The sequence below is a fragment of the Lacerta agilis genome, chromosome 8 (genome assembly GCF_009819535.1).
Source record: "Lacerta agilis isolate rLacAgi1 chromosome 8, rLacAgi1.pri, whole genome shotgun sequence".
In the NCBI taxonomy this organism is placed as follows: Eukaryota; Metazoa; Chordata; class Lepidosauria; order Squamata; family Lacertidae; genus Lacerta; species Lacerta agilis.
In genome coordinates, this window is record NC_046319.1 from 67780224 (window position 1) to 67804141 (window position 23918).

Consider the following 23918-nt stretch of genomic DNA (forward strand, 5'->3'; position numbering starts at 1 on the left):
CTGCTTTCTGCATCTGATTGCATCTTGGTGATGAGGAAAAGAGAGGAAGGAATGGGGCATTTGGCAGGGGCAAGAAGTGCATGTTTGTCTCTATAATGTGTGTATAAATGCCCCCCCCCCCAAATTACATCTTGGTCAGAAATGAATGCAGACTGATGAGCTTGTTCCTTGGGGACATTTTGGCCCTCTACGTCTTTGCTTAGTGCCACACACTTCATCCCTTGCCCTGCTGCAGTGGCGTTCCTTCCACACCTTTGACATGCCTGTGTCCCCCCCCCCCCTTAGCGCTGCGAACACTGTCAACGTACGGGGGCCACGGTTGGCTGCTGCCTCTCTGCGTGCGTCAGCAACTACCACTTCATGTGTGCTCGCCTCTGCCACTGCACCTTCCAGGATGACAAGAAAGTCTTCTGCCAGAAGCACGTTGACCTCCTGGATGGGACGGTAAGTGGGGAGGGCACCATCAGGCTTCCTGTCGCCTCTGGAATGAGTGGGTCATGGGTGGGACAGTTCTGTTAGGCCTGGCGTCTTGAAAACCGGAGTTATGTGTCTCTCCCCCCTCCCCACGTGCCCAAACATACATACATGTAATTTTGCAGAGTTTTGACTTCTGAAGCTTGGTCACTGCAAATAGATTTTAAGAGGGTCCATTGGCCATGTTGTCTGCCTTTTTAGGAGATAGTTGCTGAAGATGGGTTTGATGTCTTGCGCCGCGTCTACGTTGACTTTGAGGGCATCAGCTTTAAGAGGAAGTTCATGGTGGGCCTGGAGCCAGACACCATCAACATGATGATAGGTAATTATATGGGGACAGGGCAGGAGAGCAGCACTTTGTGGTCCAGAGTAGATGAGTTTTTCTCCTCTAGCAAGTGGGTGGTTCTGCAGTTGAACATGCAGTGAATAGGAGGGACTGGCTTGCTTCAGAATGGAGCAGAAGGATCTGCAAGTGGAAATGGATTCATCACCGCTCTTTGCTCCTTGTATTTGTCACTCCTCTGTTCTGGCAGTGTCTGCGCTGGGGCTGGAGGCACTGTTATACAGTGGTTCTGCTCCTTTCTCCGGAGCCGTGTCCAGAAAGTGGTGTTGGGGGATGAGTGTTCAGACCCCTGCGCTCTTACTTGTGGGGTACCTCAGGGTTCTGTCCTCTCCCCCATGCTTTTTAATATCTATATGAAGCCGCTGGGAGAGATCATCAGGGGGTTTGGGCTGGGTGTTCATCAGTATGCAGATGACACCCAGCTCTACCTCTCTTTTAAATCAGAACCAGTGAAGGCAGTGAATGTCCTTTGTGAGTGCCTGGTGGCGGTTGGAGGATGGATGGCGGCTAACAGATTGAGATTGAATCCTGACAAGACAGAAGTACTGTTTTGGGGGGACAGTGAGCGGGCGGGTGTGGGGGACTCCCTGGTCCTGAATGGGGGTAGCCATGCCCCTGAAGGACCAGGTGCGTAGCCTGGGAGTCATTTTGGACTCACAGCTGTCCATGGAGGCGCAGGTTAATTCTGTGTCCAGGGCGGCTGTCTACCAGCTCCGTCTGGTACGCAGGCTGAGACCCTACCTGCCCGCAGACTGTCTCGCCAGAGTGGTACATGCTCTGGTTATCTCCCACTTGGACTACTGCAATGCGCTCTATGTGGGGCTACCTTTGAAGGTGACCCGGAAACTGCAATTAATCCAGAATGCGGCAGCTAGACTGGTAACTGGGAGCGGCCGCCGGGACCACATAACACCGGTCCTGAGAGATCTGCATTGGCTCCCAGTACGTTTCCGAGCACAATTCAAAGTGCTGGTGCTGACCTTTGAAGCCCTAAACTGCCTTGGTCCTGTATACCTGAAGGAGCGTCTCCACCCCCATCATTCAGCCCGGACACTGAGATCCAGCGCCGAGGGCCTTCTGGCTGTTCCCTCATTGTGAGAAGTGAGGTTACAGGGAACCAGACAGAGGGTCTTCTCGTTAGTGGCGCCCGCCCTGTGAAACACCCTTCCACCAGATGTCAAGGAAATAAGCAGCTATCTATTATTATTATTATTATTATTATTATTATTATTATTATTATTATTATTTATATTCTCTCTCTCATGCTCTGCCATCCTTAATAGCTCCCCTAACCCACGTCCTGAGGCAACTGCCTTTCTGTTAGCCTCATTTTCACTCTGTTTCTGGCTCTCTGCTCAGTGTATTTCTGCTTCCAGGCTCCATGAAGATCGACAGCTTGGGGATGCTGACAGATCTGTCCGAGTGCGAGGGACGCCTCTTTCCCGTAGGCTACCAGTGAGTATCCGCATTAAAGTTGGTAGCAGCCTCACACCCACCTTAAGTGACAAAGGAAGAACAATCTCATGCTAGCTGTCCTGAGGATCGTCACCAGGGGAGCCGTTATTGGGGGGGGGTGTATACGAGATGGCGTTTGGCAGGGGATACTCAGAAGGAAAGGACTGAGCAACTCCTTCTGTGCCACACTGCTTCAAAATTCTCTGCCAGCTTTAGGAGTCCTCACAGCATTTGGGGCCGTTCCTTCAGCTCTGATTTGGTCAAGCATGAAGAGCAAGACCCAGTTTCCAAAATCGCACTGAGACCACGTTTTCCTCTGAAATCATGCTAAAATCACATTTACTGAGCAAGCAATGCTTGCCTGTTGCATTTGATTATGAAGTCGAAAGACCCTGAGCTCCTTTTTAGGCAGTCAAAACCCAAGTGCACTCAACATGTGGAAGTTGATCCAGCTGCCTTCACTGTGTGCCCAGGATTCCTGGATTTCACCCAAAGGGCTCAGGTGTCCCGGGTGACCTTTAGACAGGCTGCTGCGATGGCTGTTCACACCGTTGAAGCTAATTGCACTCTTTCCAGGGAGCTGCACTCAGTCCTGGGTCCTGGATCTTACCTGTGTGGTGCCTGCTTTTGCAAGCACTGGTTTGTTGCATTCACACTCCACATAAGGTATTTGGGTATAGATGGATCTTGAGAGAGACGCTCGCTCAAGAATTCAAAATGCAGTTTGTGTCTGAAGCATCCCTTGGTGGTTTATGTACTTTAAGTGTTTAATAGGAAGGGAGGTGTGTGTTAATTTCGCTCTTCTCTTAATACAGTATTAAATTAATGGTATCAGAAAACTTTTCCACTGTGGTTGCTGCGGTGTGGATGTTTGCAGCACTCTGCATCCCTCAAGTAACCTCTCCAGATGAAAAATTGCCCACCATTTGCCTTCCTTAAAAGGATTGTCATACTGTTTCCCATTTAGAATAATTCCGGGCTAGTGAAATAATAGAAATACAGGTTTTAAAAAATCATTTAGATCCTTATTTTAGTCTAATCCCGTTCATTTTATCTGGCATGAAGGATTCTACTGCATAGATGCTGAAGCAGGTACTGTCTTAGCATGGATTATTAGCTTACCCTTTACGCCATCCTCTTGGCAGGGTGGCTCAAGAGAAGGGACATTTCTTATGGTTAAAGAGATTAGGATCTGCTACGGTGATGGCGGTTGTGAAACCAGAGTGTGGTCGTTATTCCAGGTGGATTAATGCACAGTGTGGTATGTTTAGGTATCTGCACACATGGCATGGGGGATTATTTGCAACCACTCTTTTCTTTCCCTCCCATTTTTTTAATTTTACCGATTGGAAAATGCTTGTAACTGATCTCTGTTTTCCCCTCTTTTAATGCGAATGAGGGCTGTGTAGGATGTAGTTCAGGATGCTCTGCACCTCACAGCAGCCAATCGGATATTGTGTAGTCACCTGTAACGACATACGAGATTTGTAGCATAATGCAGCTACATGGGTCACAGCAGCCTTTGCCAACCTGGTGCCCTCCAGATGTTTTTAAGTACAACTCCCAGCCAGATGCTGGGAGTTGGTGAAGGCTGGCTTTGAGGTCCCTACCCAGTAAGCTTCTGAACGGCTAACATCTTTTAAATTTGCTGTTACAACATTTATTCCCCAACTTTTTCTCCAGGGAGTTCAAGTTGGAGGACATGGTTCTCTGTGTTATCCTCACGACAACTCTCTGAAGTAGATTAGAGTGGGAGTTGGAGACACCCAGTGAGCTTCATGGCCTAGTGGGGATTTGCACTCTGGTCTGCAAGGTCCTAGACCCAAAACTCTAGTCATCACACTACATTGGCACTCAACATATTCCCCAGCTGTCAGAATCCACTCTTGCAACTGTGCAGAAGGATGGGCCTTGGTTTGATCAGCTGCCATGTAGATTCTTTAAAAGCTCCATAACAACCAGAACCAGAAAGCCGGGTTTCTCCTTTGCCCTCTCCACAGTCTTCTCTCATTTGCTTCTTGCTGTGTTCTGTCTAGCAAGAGCCATGGAAGTGTCTCCCATTTAATTCTGCAGGATTTTGCCAGACTTGGGAAGAGTTTCCCTGCCTTTGAAAAAGGACAAAAGATCCTTGCGATCCTCTGCAGTAGCACACACAACCTGGGAAACTTGTTTTTCGGCAGGTATAGCTTTCCCTTTCTTTAAAAGAGCAAGGCATGTCTCTACCTGAGGCCTGGGTGCCAACATGTCTGCTTCCACTTCTGAGGTGTTCATAACAAGCCATTCTCATTATGCCAGTGCCCTGCAATGATGCACAAAGATAGCTGCTCTTTACATAGCCTCTGAAAATGTTTTCCTGGTTGTGTGCTTTTTCTTCCCCCTGGCTCTTTAAACGTTTGCTTTCTGGAACTGCCCACTTGGTGTCCATCTGGCAAAAGCAAATCAAATGTCACATGAAAATCTCTGATGCTTGCTTCCTCTCTGGTGGTCAGGGATGCAGAGATGAGAGTTCTTTTTTCTCTCTCTGAAGTTGTGTGAATTGCTCTCTCTCTCTCTCTCTTCCTGCCTTCCCCAACCTGGTGGTCGCCGGATGTTTTGGACCAACTCCCATCAGTCCCCAACCAGCACAGCTGAAGGGATATGCCATCTGAAACATCTGGAGCCCACCAGGTTGGGGAAGGCTGAAGTATCTGCTGGAATGTGCCAACAAGCATTCACAAATCGGTTTTGCAAAACCTTGGAGCAGGGCTTGTTATCTGTTTATGGATAATCTGCTCCACCCATGGTGAACCATCTAAAGGCCCTACCCGAAGGATGGAGAACCTGTGGCCTCATCTCTCAGGCTCCAACTCCTACCATCCCCAGCCAGCGTGACCAGTGGCCAAGGATGATGTATGTTGTAGTTCAATAACTTCTGGAGGGCCACAGGTTTCCCATCCTTAATTCAAATGCCCTAACCGCTAGGCATTTGCCACCAAGGGTAGGAGGCCACTTGGTTGCAATGGGGGTTGGTCCATTGAGGCAAATGGGGCACTGCCTCACCAACCAGGGTGGCTCTGGCTGTCTTGCTTCTTGCACCTTTGCCTCGGCGTTACCCATGTACAACTAAGGAGGGGCGGGTGCAAAACTTAGTTGGCTCTGCCAGTCATTGGTTCCACTTACTGTTAGACTCCTTGCTTTCCTCCCAGCAATCCTGCGCCACTGCTTTGAGCAAGCAGCCACAGGGCAGCCAGAAGGCGATTCTGATGGGACTGCCTTTGTGTTCCTTCCACCCCCCAGGTGTTCCCGTATTTATTGGAGCACGGTGGATGCCCGCAAGCAGTGCTGGTACAAGTGCCGCGTCCTGGAGTACCGGCCGAAGCTGAGCCAAGAGGAGCCTGATGCCTCGGGAGTGCAGGAGGAGAACCACACAATAGTGCACAGCCCAGCTGCCCCTGCAGGTAAGGGGATCTGGGATGTGCAGCTGGGCCGGCCTTTGGATACCGTCATCCTCTCCATCTGGAGTAGGAAGTCTGGATGGTGATAAGTTTTCCTGCCCACTTGCATGTTGTGGGGGGACGCTCCGCATCCATCTTGGCCTGACAAAGAGGTTTAAAGTCAAACCCTTTAAGCCAGTTTAGTGGTTAAGCTACTTCCCTGGGGCAAATAATGACCCTTTATTGGAGCTTACTAATCCATCCTTTCTGCTCAAAACCAAAATACAGTCGTACCTTGGTTGCCGAATGCCTTGGAACTCGCACGTTTCGGCTCCCGAACGATCAAAAACCGGAAGTGTTCCAGTTTTTGAACGCTTTTTGGAAGCCGAACATCCGGTGCAGCTTCCTACACATCCGGTGCAGCCAATCGGAAGCTGCACCTTGGTTTTTGAACGGTTCCGGGAGTCACTCCCAGAATGCATTCTGTTTGAGAACCAAGGGTTGGGGTTGGGGCCTGTCGCCCTTCAAAGTTCATGGGCTCCAACTCCCATAAGTGTGTGAGGGGGCAGGCTGGGAGAGAAAAATAAGAGCAAATGTATATAAGAGTACAGGTCTTCAGCCCATGTAGACCAAATGGGCAAATAATCTGTTCCGGAATAAGGCAGTTTTCTTGGTTCTGTGCTGTCTTTTCTTAGCATAAAGCCCACGGTAAGGTTTGCCAGCTTCTGGGCACTGCCGTTGCCATGCTTGGTCTCCTGTCATGTGCCTTTTCATGTTTTCAGATCCTAAACTTGGGAATGAGCACCTTCAGGATGTGCCCCCTCTACTTCCGCCGCTGGAGCGCCACTCACCCACGCAGAACCCAGGGCCTCTGCCACCCCCGGAGTCTGCGGCCTCCAAACACAGGTCTCTCACTGGAGCTCGCATCAAAGTGCCCAACTACTCCCCTACTCGGCGACCCATAAGTGGGGTGTCATCCCGCCCACTGCCTTCTCCTGGTGAGTAGCTTCAAGGCGACATAGGCAGCACAGAGACAAGAGGGTCTGAAACAGAGGCCAGCAGCTGGATGCTCCAAGGCCAATTCCTGCTTTGAAACAGGAGAGGAGAAGCAGGAGAGGAGCATTAGCGAGCGCAGGGATTATGGGGCTTGGGCCCATTGGTGCTTCAGAGATGGGGAGAGGTTCCGACATGCCTGTGCTCCACTGCAGTCCTTTGCATGTGGGTTGTGACATTGTTGTGTCAGTGGTTGGCTGATAGAGAGGGTGTTTGAGGTAGACCCTGGGAAGCCCTGGCCAGTCAGCGTAGACCAGGGCTGCATTCCTTTCTGGGCAACTTTCTGAAGACCACACAACAGGGCCAGGGGTGGGGGCAGAGGCAAAAATGGGCAGAGCAATTTTTCCCTTGTTCAGTATGCCGGTTTCTACATACACAAACACCTCTTTCTATCCAGAGGCCTTACCAGAGTTTAAGGGCGCATTCCAGCCAGGCAAAAGCACTCCGGGTGTGGAATGGGGCCAGTGAGGAGTGTCATAGAATCATAGAGTTGAAAGGGGACCCCGAGGGTCATCAAATCCAACCCCCTGTATCCATGACAAATGGCCATCCATGTGTCACCTGAGAGTGTTCCCAGAGCCCGAGAGAGACGCCTGGAAGGTGGCATTCAGACCCCGGGCCTGAGCTTCCCCATCCCAATACCGAGCTAGACAGACACAGTGCTCTGACTCCAAACATAGGAAGCCGCTGTCTACAGTACTAGGTTCCTAAAAAGTTGCAAGTTATTTCATGGGGGAGGGAGGCGAGTTGTTCCCTGTGTGGCTAGTGCATTTGTGCGTCTGCCTGTTTTGCTTCCCACCCCCTGTTGACATGCTCTTCCTCTTCCCCCCACCACAGGGAGCGCATCATCCATGTCCCACCACATCTTGACAGTGGGCGACCCCGACTTCCCCCCTCCACGCCGCACGCAGCGCCTCAGCCCCCTGTCTCCCAGCAGTGCCCCCCACGCCCGTCGCTCCCCCCTCCTGCCGCAATCCGCTGCTAGCAGCAGGACTAGTCCCCCTAGCACCTCTCTCAGGGCCATGCCGCCTCTCCCGGACAACCCCCTGGCGGGGAGCGGCTTCAAGCATACTTCTACCTCTGACGGGCAGCGCCCCCTACCTACCTCACCCCCTCCCTCGCCCCCACCCGTCCCGCCAGAGCTGGCTTTCGAGCTCAACGTCTCCGACCTGGAGTTTGACGACAGCCTCCTGGACGAGCCTTTTCAGGAGGAGGAGCTGGGTGTGCCGCGAGCCTGCCCCTCGCCCAGCCTGGAGCTGCCCCAGCTGGACGGCCTGGGAGACGGCGAGAGCGAGGAGGAAGGGGAGGCCAGCCGCTACTTCCGCTTCCCCCGCACGGTGGTGACCCGGGATCCGCCCCTGCCTCCGTACCCACTGGACCTCCCTCTGCCCCACATCCACCAGCTCGACGGCATCGACGATGGGACCGACAGCGAGGCAGACGGGGCAGGGGGCCACCCTCCGGCCAAGGGCAAGCAAGCGGAGCCGAGAGTCGAACGGGAGCTGGCTGGCCCTGCTCCTGCACCAGAGGACCTGCCCTCGGACATTGTGGAATTCGTCCTGAAGAATATGGACACGCCGGAGAGCAAGGCCCCGCTCTCCTCCTGCCTCAATCAGGTGGCCTCGCCGCCACCAGCACCCCCTACCTCTGCCAGCCTCAATGGCACCGAGGCAGCCCACGCCAGCCCCGCTCCAGACATGGCCCCGACCCTGGGTTGTGCCCAGGTGCCAGGTGCCCCTGAGGTCAAGCTGCTGGGACCTGAAGGGCAGCTGCCCGGCTCCAGAATCATCCTCGTGAACAAGCTGGGACAAGTGTGCATGAAAGTGCAGGGGGAGGAAGGCGCCTTGAGCACCCCGGATGGGGAGCAGGCCTCCGGCTGCAAGGCCGTGCCAAGCCCAGCACCGCCACCCCCTGCACCTGTGCCCAACCTTGGCACGGTCATATTGCGAGCGCCCCTGGGCCTCGCTTCCAGCCCTTTGCCCACGTGGACCATCCGGGGACCGGTGCTCAGCATGGTGCCCATGATGAACGTTGTGGGCACTGCCCCTCAGGCCGTTGGCGGGGGCCAGCTGGCACTGGGCGCTCCGGCTCTGGTGACGCCCTCGCTGGGGATCCCACAGACGTGTCTCCTTCAGCCAGTGGCTGTGAATTCTGGTGTGCTCAGCATCCCTGGCTTGGTGTCCTTGCCGGGGCCCCGGCCGGCCATCCGGGTCAAGAGGGTCTCCACCTTCGTTGGAAGCATGCCTCTCAAGAAGGCCAAGGTGGACGGCGCCAACAAAGAGGAGCCGCTGCCCGTGTCACCCACCATCATGCCAGATCACTTGGTGAATAACTGCATTTCTGGCAGCACGGCGGGTTCAGGGTAAGTGCAAGCATGTGATCTCCACACTCTTAAGCATGGGAGGGCTAAGGAGAAGGGGTGGTCCTTTGTGGGTTTGTACTTCAGGCCAAGCATGGCTTCTCTGGGTTCCTCTGGGTAGCCCCCAAGCTGTGTGTTTTGTTTGTGCACATGTTCACAAAGCCTTCTTCCCCTGCAGCATGGGAAGGGTGCGGATGAAGACCCCCACAGCCAAGGGCGTTCTTGACCTGGATGCGTTCAAAGAGGAGGCAGGCGCTGTCGGCGAGAGTGAGCTGTGAGTGTGAGGTTGGAGGCTGCGGGATCCTGTTCCTTGCCTGCCGCAGGGTTTTTAAAGCAGCCCTTCTTTCTTTCATGCTCTTGCAGGTCTCCAATGGACTATTCTCCCTCCTTCGCAGCGTTACATTCCCATCCTGGAACGCCGGAACCAAACCAAGAGGCTCTGCTGGAGCCAGTCTGGCATAGATATGCAGGTACTGGGATCTCTTGCCTGCCCTGCTCAGCCTTCGAAATAAGGGTGGTCGGTACTGAGCTGGAAGGCTGTGGGCTGGCTCCCGGCATACAGAACCAGGGATTAAACGTCCACATTTGCTGTATCGGGCGAATCGCTGTGCATGTGATACTAAGAGCCAGGGTGGTGTGGCGGTTGAGTGTGTTGGATTAAGACCAGGAAGGTAAAGGTAAAGGGACCCCTGATCATTAGGTCCAGTTGTGTCCGACTCTGGGATTGCGGCACTCATCTCGCGTTACTGGCCGAGGGAGCCAGTGTACAGCTTCCGGGTCATGTGGCCAGCATGACAAAGCCGCTTCTGGCGAACCAGAGCAGTGCACGGAAACGCCGTTTACCTTCCCGCCCGAGCGGTACCTATTTATCTACTTGCACTTTCACATGCTTTCGAACTGCTAGATGGGCAGGAGCTGGGACCGAGCAATGGGAGTTCACCCCGTTGCGGGGATTTGAACCGCCAACCTTCTGATCAGCACGCCCTACGCTCTGTGGTTTAACCCACAGCACCACTCGCGTCCCTTTTAAGACCAGGGAGACTTGAGTCCAAATCCTCACTCATCCCTGTAACTTGTTGCAAGTCATTCTCTCTTACCCTAACCTACCTCACAGGGTAGTTGTGGAGATTGGGAGTGGGGAGAACTTGAAGGAAGAGACAGGATAGAAATATAGTAAAGCATTGTTTTTAATGGTGTGGGCAGCTACCCTTCCAAGTTCCTTTTAGAGATGTGTATCCCTAATCCCTACATTGCACATCAGATTTTACTCATACCAGGTTTCTCTGGTGTGAAATCCCTCCCCAGCTGTCTGCACCATTGATTGGTATGATACAATTTTATTCTCAATTTTATGTTTGTTATGTCATACGTGGCTCTGGTGCGTTTTATGTTAAGCAGTGTATAAATTTGTGCTAAAAATAAAATAAATGGTGCTATATATATGATTGCTTTTTGTAAGCTGCTCTGGGAGACTTTAACAAAGGCATGGAATATGAATGCTGTAAATCACTTTCTATACAGAAAGTGGGTTGTATCCAAGCTCTGCTCAATGTAGACCCTTCTCAATGAACGGATCTGTCTAGTCATGTACATTAATTTCAATGGGTCTACTCTTAAATGTGACTAAGGATACGGACTGCAGTGTTCCAGCCTGCATACCAGAGTTCAGAAATTGAATCCTGGACCTGACAGGTCTCTGCTTTGTGAGCTTGGGTTTTTGTTTTTGTTTTAGACCCTGCTGTAAGTCTATTCCTTCCCTTTCTCACAGATGATGACTCCACGACAGCAGAGCTAATACGCTTGGGCCTCCTGCTCTTTTTTCCCCTTTGTCTCCCCTTCCAGGGGATCTCTCCAGCTCAGACGAGGACAATCTGAAGCAGGAAGACAAAGAGAATGAGATGCCCCGCAAAACGCAGCCCCACCTGTGCTTCGAGATCACCAGCGAGGACGGCTTCAATGTGCAGGCTGACAGCATAGATGGTGAGGAGGAGAGAATTGCATCGGTGGTGATGTTCCTTTGGACCTCTAGCTTCTCAGCTGTGCTGCTGATGCTGCTGGAAAGAGGAACACACTCCACAGACAACTGGGGGATTGTTTTTCTCCCGGGTACAAGCAGGAGTTGTGTTATGCCTTGCTCAGGGAAGCCATAAGAGACTCTGGGGAACAGCAGCACCTTGGACCTCCTTTACCCAGTGATACCCTTCTGATAATTATTTTGCTTTGGGTCAGATGCCTGCCTCTTACAGAGTAAATCATGGCTGCCTTCTCCATGTTTAGGTGCCTGGAAAGCAGTGATTGAGAAGATTCAGGAGGCCCGCACCAATGCCCGGCTCAAGCACCTCTCCTTTGCAGGTAATAAGGTCCTCTTTGAAGGCTTCCGATGGGCATCTATCTGGCTGGCTGCTGTGGATGCTGGACTAGAAGGGCCTTAGGCCAGATCCGGCAGGACTCTTACTTGGTTCATAAGGTGTTCTGTTCTGGTTGGAAATAACTTTGCAGCTCCCAGACTAGCCTACCAGCCTTTTGGCTTTTTCAGTTCAAGGCCTAGACAATAGAAAGGGGAACAATCTCTGGGAGCAGAAAACTGCCCAGAATAGCTGCTCCAAAGGAATCTCGGGGGTTCAGCTCATTTTGTGTGTGTGTGTGTGTGAGAGAGAGAGAGAGAGAAGTCAAAAGTAGAAACGAAGAGAGAAGACTATAAGCAGAGTTACAAAACATAGGAGCACTACAGAGGTTGTATGTTCCAAATAAAGAAGAGAGCAGATGATGTAGAAAAGCAGAAGCGGGAAAAACACATCAAGAAAGCAAAATGTCATGATTTGCGTTGGGGAGGAGGTTTCTGGGGCTGTGTTTGGAGGCTTTGGGGTAGGACTGGTTCTCTTGTACTGAAAGGGTGACTGGGTGCTGAATCTTAGGTATTATTGACTTTCCTGGCAGGGATGAACGGGGTGCGGCTGTTGGGGATGCACCACGATGCAGTCATCTTTCTGGTGGAACAGCTGTATGGTGCCAAGGCCTGCCACAAATACAAGTTCCGGTACCACCAGCATGAAGGCGAGGAGGAGGAGCTTCCGCTCAACCCTCACGGCTGCGCTCGAGCTGAAGTCTACGTCAGGTGAGGAATGGCCTTGCTTTCTCTCTGGGGAGTAGGAGTGGACTGCAAATTTCTCTACCGCCCTTCATCCTTGGATCACAGGGTGGTTTACAGTATACCAGTGGGATCACACACCTCTCTGGATTTTGCAGGGGGCAGTTCCAGTGTGTAAAAGGTGTGTGCAATCATATATATTTTACGTAAAAGAAGAGTTCAAAATGCATATTTTACAGATGAATGCATTGAAAAGATTGATACAGATGCATTAATTTTTATAATTTGTTGTGAACTGCCCTGAGATCTGTGGGTATAGGGTGGTATACAAATTGAATAAATGATAAAAAGTAATCATAATATTTGTGTTCTTTTAGATAAAATGTGAATTTTTTGTGCATTTTTACACACTGAAACTACTGCAAAAGTGCATACAAAATGCATACAATTTAAATACAGACTAATTATAATCATAATTAATAATATCTGCACAAAACAGGAATGATCTATAATTGAGCACCAGTTGGGGCAGAATTTGGCTGCCCAGTCCATCCCCGACTACAGTTCCCATCATCCTTGGTCATTTGCAGCTGATGGGATTTGTAGCCCAGAAACATATGGAGGGTCACCGATTCACCCCTAATTCCTAAATTGCATCCTTGCCTGGTTTGTATTGCAGCAAAAAGGAGTTCTTTCTTGAGTAAGGTGGAAATGCAAAAGCCAAGGAGCCTGTGTGGGTTACAGATAGTGTTTAAAAGAGAGAAGAGCAGGGAATCCAGAGGCCTTCTGAGATGGGCAGCCCTCCTCTTCTTTTGCAGGAAATGTACCTTTGATATGTTCAACTTCCTGGCATCACAACATCGTGTGCTTCCTGAGGGAGGACCTTATGATGAAGAGGAGGATGAAGTGCAGCTCAAGTCCACCAGGTAAGAAGATGCCTGACTTCTGTTGTCCTGAAGTTGGTCAGTCTTGACTTTGTCCCTTCAAATGATAGGCTGTGAAAACTCAGCATTTGGTAATATGAATCCTATGCTGTGCGTACTGCCAGGGAAGCTTTTAAAAACAGACCCTTCTCCTCTTCAGCCTGTTACAAAATTTCCAAGAGGATCATTTTTCTCCAAAGCACTTAGAAGTAGGGGCCCCTGTTTCCTTGCCCAGATCTCATTTCTACTTGATTAAAATGCATTGCTTTCTTGTAGTCAGTTGCCTCTCGGCCCTCTAGCCAGGTTTATGTAATAAAGGTGATTACCTGCTTTCCAGCACCAGCTATTTTTTGCTGCCAAGGAAGCCGAGTGAGCCCAGTCCTCTTATGTGCACCACAGAGCACGCACAGGAAGGCAGCAAATAGTCCAAATCAGCATTGACCCAAAAAAGAGAGAGCTCACATACCACTTCTGCTCCCTGCAGTGAATATCCTGGGGAGGGCCATAGCTCAGTGACAGAGCATCGGTTTTGCATACAGGTCCCCAGTTCAATCTCAAGGCATCTCCAGCTAGTACTGGAAGAGACCTTTTCTGAAAACTTGAAGAGCTGCTGCCAATCAGTGTGAGCAATATTGAGCTAAATGGACTGAGGCATAAGACAGTTTCCTACATTTCAGGAATTCCTCCTTCTAGAAGGGAAACTTTACTGTCCATTCCCACAATTTGTGCCATGATGTGCTGCTACTGCTGCTGCCACTCAAGTTTCCTTCTCCATCCTTGTGATTCTTGCTGGGAATCTGTCCATCTTGAATCCATTTTTACTGTCAAGGAAGCCACTCTCTCTTTTGGGATAAGCTTCTAAGTCTAGTCTGGCCTCTGCTTCTTCCTTAGGCGAGCCACCAGCCTGGAGCTACCCATGGCCATGCGGTTTCGGCACCTGAAGAAAACCTCCAAGGAAGCTGTGGGCGTGTACAGGTAACAAGGGCAGCTGCTGCTGCTGCTTCCTTGAATCCTTGGCCATGGCCTTCCTAAAGAGGCCACTTTGTACAGAGAAGCAGTCCTGCTCCACGCTCGCCTCTAGGATGAACCTGAAAAAGAAACAGAGAGTACCCAGTGGCTGGCCCATATTTGGCCTGCCTTGTTAACTCTCTTAATGCTCATGTGTATCTTTCTCCCCATTCCAGGTCAGCCATCCATGGCCGGGGCCTGTTCTGCAAGCGGAATATTGATGCAGGCGAGATGGTGATCGAATACTCCGGCATTGTGATCCGCTCAGTGTTGACAGACAAGCGTGAAAAGTACTATGACAGCAAGGTACTGAATCAAGAGAATTGTAGAGTTGGAAGGGACCTCGAGGGTCATCCGGTCCAATTCCCTGCAGTGGAGGAAACTTTTGCCCAACGTGGGGCTCAAACCCACGATCCTGAGATTGAGAGTATCATACTCTACCAACTGGTCAAGGGGGGAGGGAGCCCATGATTGAGTTGAGGACAGGGTATATATACAACAAACAACAACAACAACTATTATTAACAGGACCAGCGGAGGAGGCAGGAGCTGGGCTCCCCAAATTGTCTCACTAATCTTAACTCTTTTTCTGATCCCGGCAGGGCATAGGCTGCTACATGTTCCGCATCGACGACTTTGACGTGGTGGATGCCACGATGCATGGCAACGCCGCCCGCTTCATCAACCACTCCTGCGAGCCCAACTGCTACTCGCGGGTCATCCACGTGGAGGGCCAGAAGCACATCGTCATCTTTGCCCTGCGACGCATCTTCCGGGGCGAAGAGCTCACCTACGACTACAAATTCCCCATTGAGGACGCTGGCAGCAAGCTCCCTTGCAACTGCGGGGCCAAGCGCTGCCGCCGTTTCCTCAACTGAAAGGCATTTTTTTGACCCGTGACCTGATTCCTCAGCTCCGTACCTTTCTCCCAGCCTGGCGTCAGTGAGGGGGACACCAAGAGGCATGCTGGGAGCTTAACCACCTCACTGTAGCTTTCCAAGTGGGTTGCTGCAGGACTGACTCATCCCCTTAGTTCCCTGAGGCGTGGAGACGGCTCATCTCCCAGGAGCATCAGTGATGCACGTTTTGTCAGGGAAGTGGGGATGCTCTTGGCAGTGGACCTGTCCGTGGCTTGAAATTATGGCAAGCAGAGAGATGGGGCAAGAGTGGGAAGGGTAGTCCCCCCTGGTCCCTTATCTGTGCCCGTCTGCTTCATAGACCTGATTTTCTTTCCCTCTCCCTTGTGGGGTGAGAACAACTTTTTCTTTAATTTTGTACTTCTAACTTTTGTGATTCTCTTTCCTTTCCTGCTAAGGCTTTCTGTTTTAAAGTTAAAACAAAAAAAAAATCAAACCCAGGAGGATGTAAATATTTGTACAAATTTCTAAACCTGTTTATTTTCTATGCACTTTTTTATTTAAGATGCTCAGTCAACTCAGACGGTAAAGGGTTGGATTCTTGTTGGTATAATTTTAAATAAAACGCAATTTTGACACAAGACTGTCACATGGCTTCCGTTGCAGCCTGAAGGAGGGGAGGGGAAGAGGGTGTGTGTGTGTGTGTGTGTGTGTGTGTGTGTGTATAAACAACAAAGCCCATCCATCTGGAAACGGAGCAACCATCTAGTGATTTCATATCAAAACGTTTTGATTCCAAAACGCATAGGCACAGGCTGTCTTATATGTTCCAGAGCTTTACATATGAGCTCCCCAAAAATATAATGGTCCACCACCCATGTTGGTTATGTGTTTGTACTGCACACATTAATAGTGGAGCCCACATAGATCCATATCTAATGGCCTACTCCTTTCTAGAAGAGTGGTCAAGAAAATAAAAATAGAACCATTTATGTTATTTGTTTGCTGAGTTCCCTTAGAAAGCATTTAGAACAGTCAGGTGGGGTACCTCCAGCTCATTGGCTACCTCCCCATTTGGTCTGAGAGGCTCTTTCGTGCAGGCCACACACCCAACACCTGACATAGGTGTGAGGGCAGGTAAGAGCAGGGTTTCAAATGAAGAACTAGGAGCTTAGAGAAGTCCTTGCAACGTGGACTTCAAAGCGCACCATCACCTGTCTGGACTGCCAGGGTTGAAGAGGGAAAGATCTGGCCCAGCAGCCAATAAAGAGTTATCCACCCCTGCCCTACAGAGATTGGGGTGGGGGATCCAAAGGCAGCTTTTCTAGATATTGGGTGTGGGAGTTACAGTAAGTAGTCAAGGAACAGGCCCTGCCAATGTCTGATGCCTGATTTTATGACAATATCAGTGTCGTTGGCCAGATTCTGTATTAGTTCTTTTTCAAAAGCTGTGATGTTCCAATGGCGTATAGGCGGTCTTTGTTTTTCCATCTTTGTGATGTCCTCAAGTATTAATTGATAGAATACATTCAAACGTGCATTGTCCACAGGTGGAATAAAAGTGGAGCGAGGACATAGTTGATTCTTGTGGAGTGTGTTATCACCAAAGAAACATCTCAATTTAATGAGTTGAATTAATTTGAAGAGATCCACCCTGGTTTGGAACGAAACATATTTCGGAGTCGGAACAAAGTTGAGGCCTCGATTTAATACTTTCTCTTCATCGGCACTCAGCGCTCGATCAGAGAGATTTACTACTAAGGACGCTTCCGGAATCGAGGACGAAACGGAAAATCCTGTTGGCGAGATCGGCCAGTATGAGAATTGGTACACCTTGACCATGAAAATCTAGCTGACGAAGAATTAGCGAAACAGGGCCGTGTCCTGGAATTTATTTCAACTGGAATTTGTTTCAATACTATAATAATAAAACTGTGGGAAGACTTTAAAACTGATCTCCCGCCTGGCCAGAGTTCTTGGATTCTTTGTTTTTGACTTCTGGATATTACCAAGAACTCCCAATTTCTACAGCAATGTCTGATGCCTGGCATGGCTGTGGGGTGGGGAATGAGGGTTACGCCCTAAAGAGCTCCCTCATAAGGAACGTAACTGCAAGACTTTAGAAAATGATGTGTTACTTTGCTTGTTATAATTCATTCTCAAAATTATGCACCTTGCATCTAACGTGCATCAATAAGGAGCAGGTGGCAAGTCTACAGGGAAGTGCACTTTACACATGCTCAGGAACATGCTTCCTATCTGAAATCTGATTGTGAGGCAGAAGCTGGAGAAAAGGGAATGGGTGTTCGGGTTTCGCCTCCTCTCTGTTGGCAAAAACGTGGCACAGCAAGAAGCAGCTTTGGCCCTGCACTGCGTTTTATCCTTACAAATCACAAAATACAGAAAGGAAGAGCTGCTCGTGTTGCTACTTCGCCATCTGGCAGGTAGAGGCGGTAGGGCTTTAAGGAACTACAACTCCCAGCAAGCTCTTGGCCCCTGCTCCCTATTTTTTGTTGTTCGGTCGTTCAGTCGTGTCCGACTCTTCGTGACCCCATGGACCAGAGCACGCCAGGCACGCCTATCCTTCACTGCCTCTCGCAGTTTGGCCAAACTCATGTTAGTAGCTTCGAGAACACTGTCAGCAAGGTGATGTCTTTGCTTTTTAAGATGTTGTCTAGGATTGTCATTGCTTTTCTTCCAAGAAGCAGGCGTCTTCTAATTTCGTGACTGCTGTCACCATCTGCAGTGATCATGGAACCCAAGAAAGTGAAATCTCTCACTGCCTCCATTACTTCCCCTTCTATTTGCCAGGAGGTGATGGGACCAGTGGCCAGGATCTTAGTTTTTTTTATGTTGAGCTTCAGACCTGCTCCCTATTATCCGCCGCAAATAAGTATATTCCAGCATGCGCTGCGACAGGGCGTTGTTTTGAACCATAGACGTAAGATTATAGACGAACGCGTCGTGTCTGAACGCTGTGAGCTCGTCGGAGTGCCGCAGCTTGCAAACTAGGGAAATTTAGGAATTGAGCAGGCTGCTTTCCCTCAAGCAAAAAGCGCAATACATCTGCATGCAGCTCCATCGAGTTAAGAGTCCTCCTGCTTGCAACGTAGTGCTAGATTCAATAGATGTCAGCCTGGAGGACCCCTCAAGGGGATTCTTGATATTGGATTCAGGGGGCTCTCCCTGCTCCTCGAGGTCCTTGTCTTCTGATTCATCCTCGGAGGTTTCAGCGTTTGGCACCACCTCAGGGCTAAGAATGGTCGTCCCCCCTCCAATCACAATTATTTTGGAAAAGGGTTGAGAACTGTGTTTGATTTCCATATGGGTTTGTGCCTTTCCCTATGCAAGTCAATGGAGAGCTCTCCATTGTATTTCCCCCTTAAAAAATCTATGGGAGAAGCTTAATCCCACCCACCACCAAAGACCTTGGGGAAATAGGAACATTGCAATAGGTGCAACCCGCGGGGCGCTCTAGTTGACGAAGACTTCGCGCTGGGGGGGGGGGGGATCCAAGCCGTTCCTGGCAAAGCTGTCACGATATAACACTTCTCGCAAGCACGCCCCTGCTGTTACCCACCCACCTACCTACTTGCAAGCTGGGATAATGCAGTCCAACGGCATTCTGGGTTATTTGGGGGGGCGCAGAAAAAAAAAAATCAAAAGGACCCTTGCTTGCTCTCTTGAGTGCAGCTGGGACCAAACGAAAGAGCAAGCGAGGGATACCCGCCACCGACTACTCGTCGCGCTGCTCTACACGTTTCCTATCTCCGCGCTTAGTGAGAGCGCGGACGTTTTCCCAGCAGCCCGCGGGGCGAGCTGGTGACCAGGAACCGCGCAAGTTCCGCGTTGGAGGAAGCAGAAGCTGCTCTGCAGGAGGAGGAGGAGGAGGAGGAGGAGGAGGAGGAGGAGGAAGGGGTGAGTCGTTGGGGGAGGGGAGGGGAGGGGAGGGGAGGGGAGGGGAGGCTCACCCACTTCACAATTTGGGGGTGGGGGTGGAGGGGTGGGCCCTGCCCTCTAAGCCAGAGGAGGGTTTGGGGGGGGGCTTAACCCTGAGCTCCGCCCTGACTGCGAGGGTCCCTCTCTTCCTCCTAGACCCCAGCCGCACCATGAACCTGGAGCGCGTTTCCAACGAGGAGAAGCTCAACCTCTGTAGGAAGTACTACTTGGGTGAGTGGCTGGTTCCAGCGAGAGGCATCGGTGGTGGTTAGATATTTATTGACACCCGGCTTTTCCTCCTGGCGATCATTAGGGGTGGGGGTGGGGTGGGGACACAATTAAACGTTGATAGAATAGAAGGCACGCGGCTTGTTTCTCTCTGCGTCCAGAATAGTATACGCCAGATGTTGGAAAAGAAAGTGAAATCCCCACTAAGGAGCAATAGCGATATCAATTGACAGAATTTCCATTACTTCCCAATTAGGCAGCCGAAATAAGAAATTTGGGTGGGAAAACGGATAAAGGGGCGAGTGGGAAAGCTTTGGGGAGTACCATATTATAATATTATAATAATATGATGGTGATGATGATGATACTAAATTTAATGTACAAGTAGGGGTGATCTTAAAAAGCAAAGACATCACCTTGCTGACAAAGGTCTGTATAGTTAAAGCTATGGTTTTCCCAGTAGTAATGTACGGAAGTGAGAGCTGGACCATAAAGAAGGCTGATCGCCGAAGAATTGATGCTTTTGAATTATGGTGCTGGAGGAGACTCTTGAGAGTCCCATGGACTGCAAGAAGATCAAACCTATCCATTCTCAAAGAAATCAGCCCTGAGTGCTCACTAGAAGGACAGATGCTGAAGCTGAGGCTCCAGTACTTTGGCCACCTCATGAGAAGAGAAGACTCCCTAGAAAAGACCCTGATGTTGGGAAAGATGGAGGGCACAAGGAGAAGGGGACGACAGAGGATGAGATGGTTGGACAGTGTTCTCGAAGCTACTAACATGAGTTTGGCCAAACTGCGAGAGGCAGTGAAGGATAGGCGTGCCTGGCATGCTCTGGTCCATGGGGTGACGAAGAGTCAGTCGGACACGACTGAACAACAACAAAGGGGTGATCACATGAGCAGCCAGTCACTATAATTAAGGTGTAAAAGGGATGAAAAGAAAGGTGGATGATTAAATAGAGATGCAGCACACCTTGGGTTTATTATGAATGCCGTGGAATGCTAGGTTGGGAAGTCTGTATGTAAATATTCAGCGTGGAGGGAACATGATGTGCGAAGGGAAAAATGGAAGGCGTGTATAAAACATTAAAAGAATGATTCCTTAAAGTTTTTTTTTAAAGCACTATTTCACCCAGGTGCATAGCACTTGTGAATTTCTACTGCGGTAAGAACTGGTGTGTGTACATTTTGGTGCCTTATTAGAAATATGTTTTTGCCAACTTGCTTAGACGGTAGGCAGCTGTTTTTTCAATAGGCAAAGTAAACCTTTCTTTGAAAAATACAGACCTTTTTTCATTTTTGCAGCCCCTTTTAAAATAGGAAAGGTGAAGGCATCCTCATTCAAAGGAAGTTCTGAAGGGGTTTAAAAACACACACACATAAATGATTCATTTCTTTCCTTTGTTTCTCCAGGTGGCTTTGCTCTGCTGCCTTTCCTGTGGCTGGTGAACGTTTTCTGGTTTTTCCGAGAGGCCTATCTGGTGCCAGCGTACACTGAGCAACTACAGATAAAACGCTGTGAGTTGTGGTGCAAATCCTAGGAAGTGGTAAGGCATGGGGCAGGGCAGGGCAGGGCAGGTGTGGGGTCCCTCCACATGTTGCTGAACTACAACTTCCATCAGTTCCAGCAAGTATGACAAGTGACCAAGAATGATGGGAGTTATAGTTCAACAACTTATGGAAGGACAAAGATTTCCCACTTCTGCGCTAGGAGGAGAGCCCAGGCCACCTATTTGGGCAGTGCCAGATAGCATAAGGATCTATGCTTAAATGGAGGTGACTGTGGTCATGATTTTCCATCTGTTTCCATCCCAGATGTCCAGCGTTCAGCTATGGGGCTTCTTTTCTGGGTGATCGTGCTCACCACGTGGATCAGCATCTTCCAGGCGCGCCGAGCAGAGTGGGGCGAGCTTGGCGACTACCTCTCCTTCACCATCCCCCTGGGCACTCCATGACCAATCCCTCCTCCCTTGACGTCACCAGCGTGCAGCTTTTAGGTTTTTACCCCCCCAGTGGACTCCCTGGGTGGCATGCTGCTCTCCCTTTTTATGGAACCAGAGTGGAATTGTGCCATGGTGAACTCCAGTAAGGCTGCCTCTCCTTGCAAAATCCTCTGTTCACTATGCCCTGACCACAACCTGGGGCAGAGGAGATTAATAAACCTGGGGTTGCCTACATCTGCTTGCCCGCAGTGTGGTGGTATTGGGAAGAAGTGAGAATGGGGATAAGACCATTAGAAGAGCCTGCTAGATCAGGCCAACGGCCCATCTGGTCTCTCTTAGGCATTGCATTAGCACCAATAGCAGTCCTTGCCCACAGTTTTAAACATCTTCCTCGGCTGCATAAAGCAGAGGCAGGGGTACAGTAGAAGGGTAAAATGAATTATTTCTCTGTGGACCTTTGGGCTTTAAAAAAAACTATACATATCTACACATATAGCAGTATATTCTTAGACCCAAGTTGTTGCTTGTCAGGAATTTATTCTTCCCAGAAAAAAACTTCACTTTTCTGCCTCATGTGCAATACTAACAATTTCCCACTAGAAGACACCCTTGTGTGTGTGTGTTTGTTTTCCAAGTAAAATTACTGTGTTTAATTCAAAAGAAGTGATTTCTGACTTAGCAAGTCTATCTAGTTAGATGATATATACTATGGGTCTTTCCCCCTACCTCAGACAAATCTCTCCAGCACATCCTTGTATAGCTAGGGACATCCCTTCAGTCGTAGTGGGAGGCTGGTAGGTGAGACCCAAGTCAAATCACAGTGTATCTCCCCCTGCCCCACTTCCATTTAGCAGTGGTGGCCTCTCCCCCCCCCCCATTTTTTATATGGATGCTGCTTTAGCAGTAGTAGTGCCAGGGTGGTTCTCTACCTCCTCCCTCCCTGCCTAGTCCCAGGAAAGAATAGGACAGAGAACCTGGCCAGGCTGACAAGAAGCAGTGGGGCTGGGGCTGCCAGTGCCAGGCATGGGGCCCTCCAAGCATGGAGCACAGGGCAGTTATCATTATTCGCCCTCCCCAGGAACGACCCTGTTTCCAGACTCTTCAGTTCCCTTCATTCCTGCTGTTTGCCATGCTGGCTAGACCAATGGAAACTGAAGCCTTATCAGTGTCTGGAGGGTCACAGGTTCTTCATCCCTGTTGTACAGCATCACACACCTAGGCAATCCAACCTTTTGATTCAAACCCAAAAGAGATGGAGGCTTTAAGAGGTAGGTGTCACGCTTTCTAAAGCCTGCTGCTTCCACGTTACATCTTCCTGTGTATTCAGAAACCTAAGAAAAGCAGCCAGAAAATTGCCAGAGAATCATCTTTGAAAAGATGGTGGTGACCAGGGTCGCACACAGTATTTGCATGAAGGGGATCGCTGATAGATCTATATCAGGTTGTTTTTTATTTAACTGTGTTCCTGTGTGCTCTCCATTGTGTGACTTAATTGTGCTACTTCTTGCATTAAGGATGCAGGTGGCGCTGTGGTCTAAACAACTGAGCCTCTTGGGCTTGCCGATTGGAAGGTTGGCAGTTCAAATCGGCGTGACAAGCTCCCGTTGCTCTGTTCCAGCTTCTGCCAACCTAGCAGTTCGAAAGCATACCAACACAAGTAGATAAATAGGTACTGCTGCGGCAGGAAGGTAAATGGCGTTTCCGTGCGCTCTGGCTTCCGTCATGGTGTTCCATTGCACCAGAAGCGGTTTAGTCATGCTGGCCACATGACCTGGAAAGCTGTCTTTGGACAAACACCACCTCCCTCGGCCTGAAAGCGAGATGAGCGCTGCAACCCCACAGTTGCCTTTGACTGGACTTAACCATCCAGGGGTCCTTTATCTTACCCTTCTTTCATTGTTGTAGTCCAGCAACATTGGGAGGGCCATAGCTCCCCCATTCCTGTTAAGCTCTGTTGATTTCCATGAAAATTATATGTGTGTGTTTACTACAAAGATAGGATTTTTACATATATATTTTTAGATTTCCTGCTGGGCCTAGTTCTGCTCTCCTTTGCAATTGTAAGTAAATCCTATTGCGTTCAATGGGGCTTACTCCCTGAGTAAAAATGCGTATAACAGGATGGGCAACTGGATGAACTCCACCTTCCATCAGTCCTAGCCAGCATGCAGCAAAGGGAGTTGTAGCCCAACAACGCATAAGGTGCCACAGTTCCTCCCTCCCTGTTCTTTTAGGATGGCGACTTCAAGGGCCTCGTTCTTCCTTTAATGAGCAGCCCCCAGCTGCCGCAGTTTAAGCCTGTGCCGTGTTCCCCCAGTGCAATATACAGTAGACACTGGAATAGATCAAGGTCTCCTGGCATGGAAGATAAGTTGCACAGAGAGAAAAAGCTTCACTTGGAATCTGCCTGCTGAGTTGCTGTTTTCAAGGGACGGGCGTGGGGCGATGAAAGGAGGAGGAAAGTTGGCTGCTCTCCTAGGAGAGCCTTTCTCCTACACCTCCGTCAGCTGATTGGGATGTAGGATGGTGTGATAAACAGTGGAGGAAACAATGAGCCCAATGTTTCCCTGAGCCGCTGCAGCTCGCTCTGCAATTTAAATTGTGTCATTCCAGCAGGCTGGTTACAGTCTAGTGTCTCAGAAAGGGATGGGGGGATCCCCCCTGCTGGTTAGGCAGCAGTGCCCTGCTGTACCTTCTCCCTCCTGCGCAGGCTGGGTGGGGAAGGGGGCGTGAGCTGAAGGTTGGTGATGTCAGTGGAGCAATGAAGTAGCCTACAGCAGGTGTTGGCCTGCCTTGCATGAGGTCACTATCTGGCATTTTCCATTGTGCTAAG

At 50.0% G+C, this 23918-nt stretch overlaps 2 protein-coding genes across 2 annotated transcripts in view; both read left to right on the forward strand.

Annotated features, from left to right (window-relative positions):
- KMT2B (lysine methyltransferase 2B) overlaps positions 1–15614 on the forward strand; it is a 60545-nt gene extending 44931 nt beyond the window's left edge. Inside the window, exons 23-37 of the mRNA XM_033158080.1 lie at positions 286–444; positions 676–796; positions 2194–2272; positions 5549–5709; positions 6468–6683; positions 7576–9100; positions 9276–9371; positions 9461–9567; positions 10940–11077; positions 11375–11449; positions 12035–12212; positions 13004–13111; positions 14000–14083; positions 14293–14422; positions 14719–15614. Of these exons, the coding sequence (XP_033013971.1) occupies positions 286–444; positions 676–796; positions 2194–2272; positions 5549–5709; positions 6468–6683; positions 7576–9100; positions 9276–9371; positions 9461–9567; positions 10940–11077; positions 11375–11449; positions 12035–12212; positions 13004–13111; positions 14000–14083; positions 14293–14422; positions 14719–14994 (3453 nt within the window). The 3' untranslated portion in view covers positions 14995–15614. The remainder of the gene's footprint in view (positions 1–285; positions 445–675; positions 797–2193; positions 2273–5548; positions 5710–6467; positions 6684–7575; positions 9101–9275; positions 9372–9460; positions 9568–10939; positions 11078–11374; positions 11450–12034; positions 12213–13003; positions 13112–13999; positions 14084–14292; positions 14423–14718) is intronic.
- Positions 15615–18871: 3257 nt separating this feature from the next.
- On the forward strand, positions 18872–21319 carry PSENEN (presenilin enhancer, gamma-secretase subunit). Its single transcript, XM_033158081.1, has 4 exons — positions 18872–18891; positions 19069–19143; positions 20556–20660; positions 20958–21319. Exons 2-4 carry the CDS (start codon positions 19083–19085, stop codon positions 21095–21097), a joined length of 306 nt encoding a protein of 101 aa, XP_033013972.1. The 5' UTR covers positions 18872–18891; positions 19069–19082; the 3' UTR covers positions 21098–21319.
- Positions 21320–23918: the final 2599 nt, after the last annotated feature.

Bases quoted from the DNA above. Each gene is read 5' to 3' on its own strand.
- PSENEN (XM_033158081.1), top strand. From the start codon at position 19,083: ATGAACCTGGAGCGCGTTTCCAACGAGGAGAAGCTCAACCTCTGTAGG. The intron at 19,144-20,555 runs GTGAGTGGCTGG...TTGTTTCTCCAG, and splicing joins CTGTAGGAAGTACTACTTGG to GTGGCTTTGCTCTGCTGCCT. The intron at 20,661-20,957 runs GTGAGTTGTGGT...TTTCCATCCCAG, and splicing joins GCAACTACAGATAAAACGCT to ATGTCCAGCGTTCAGCTATG.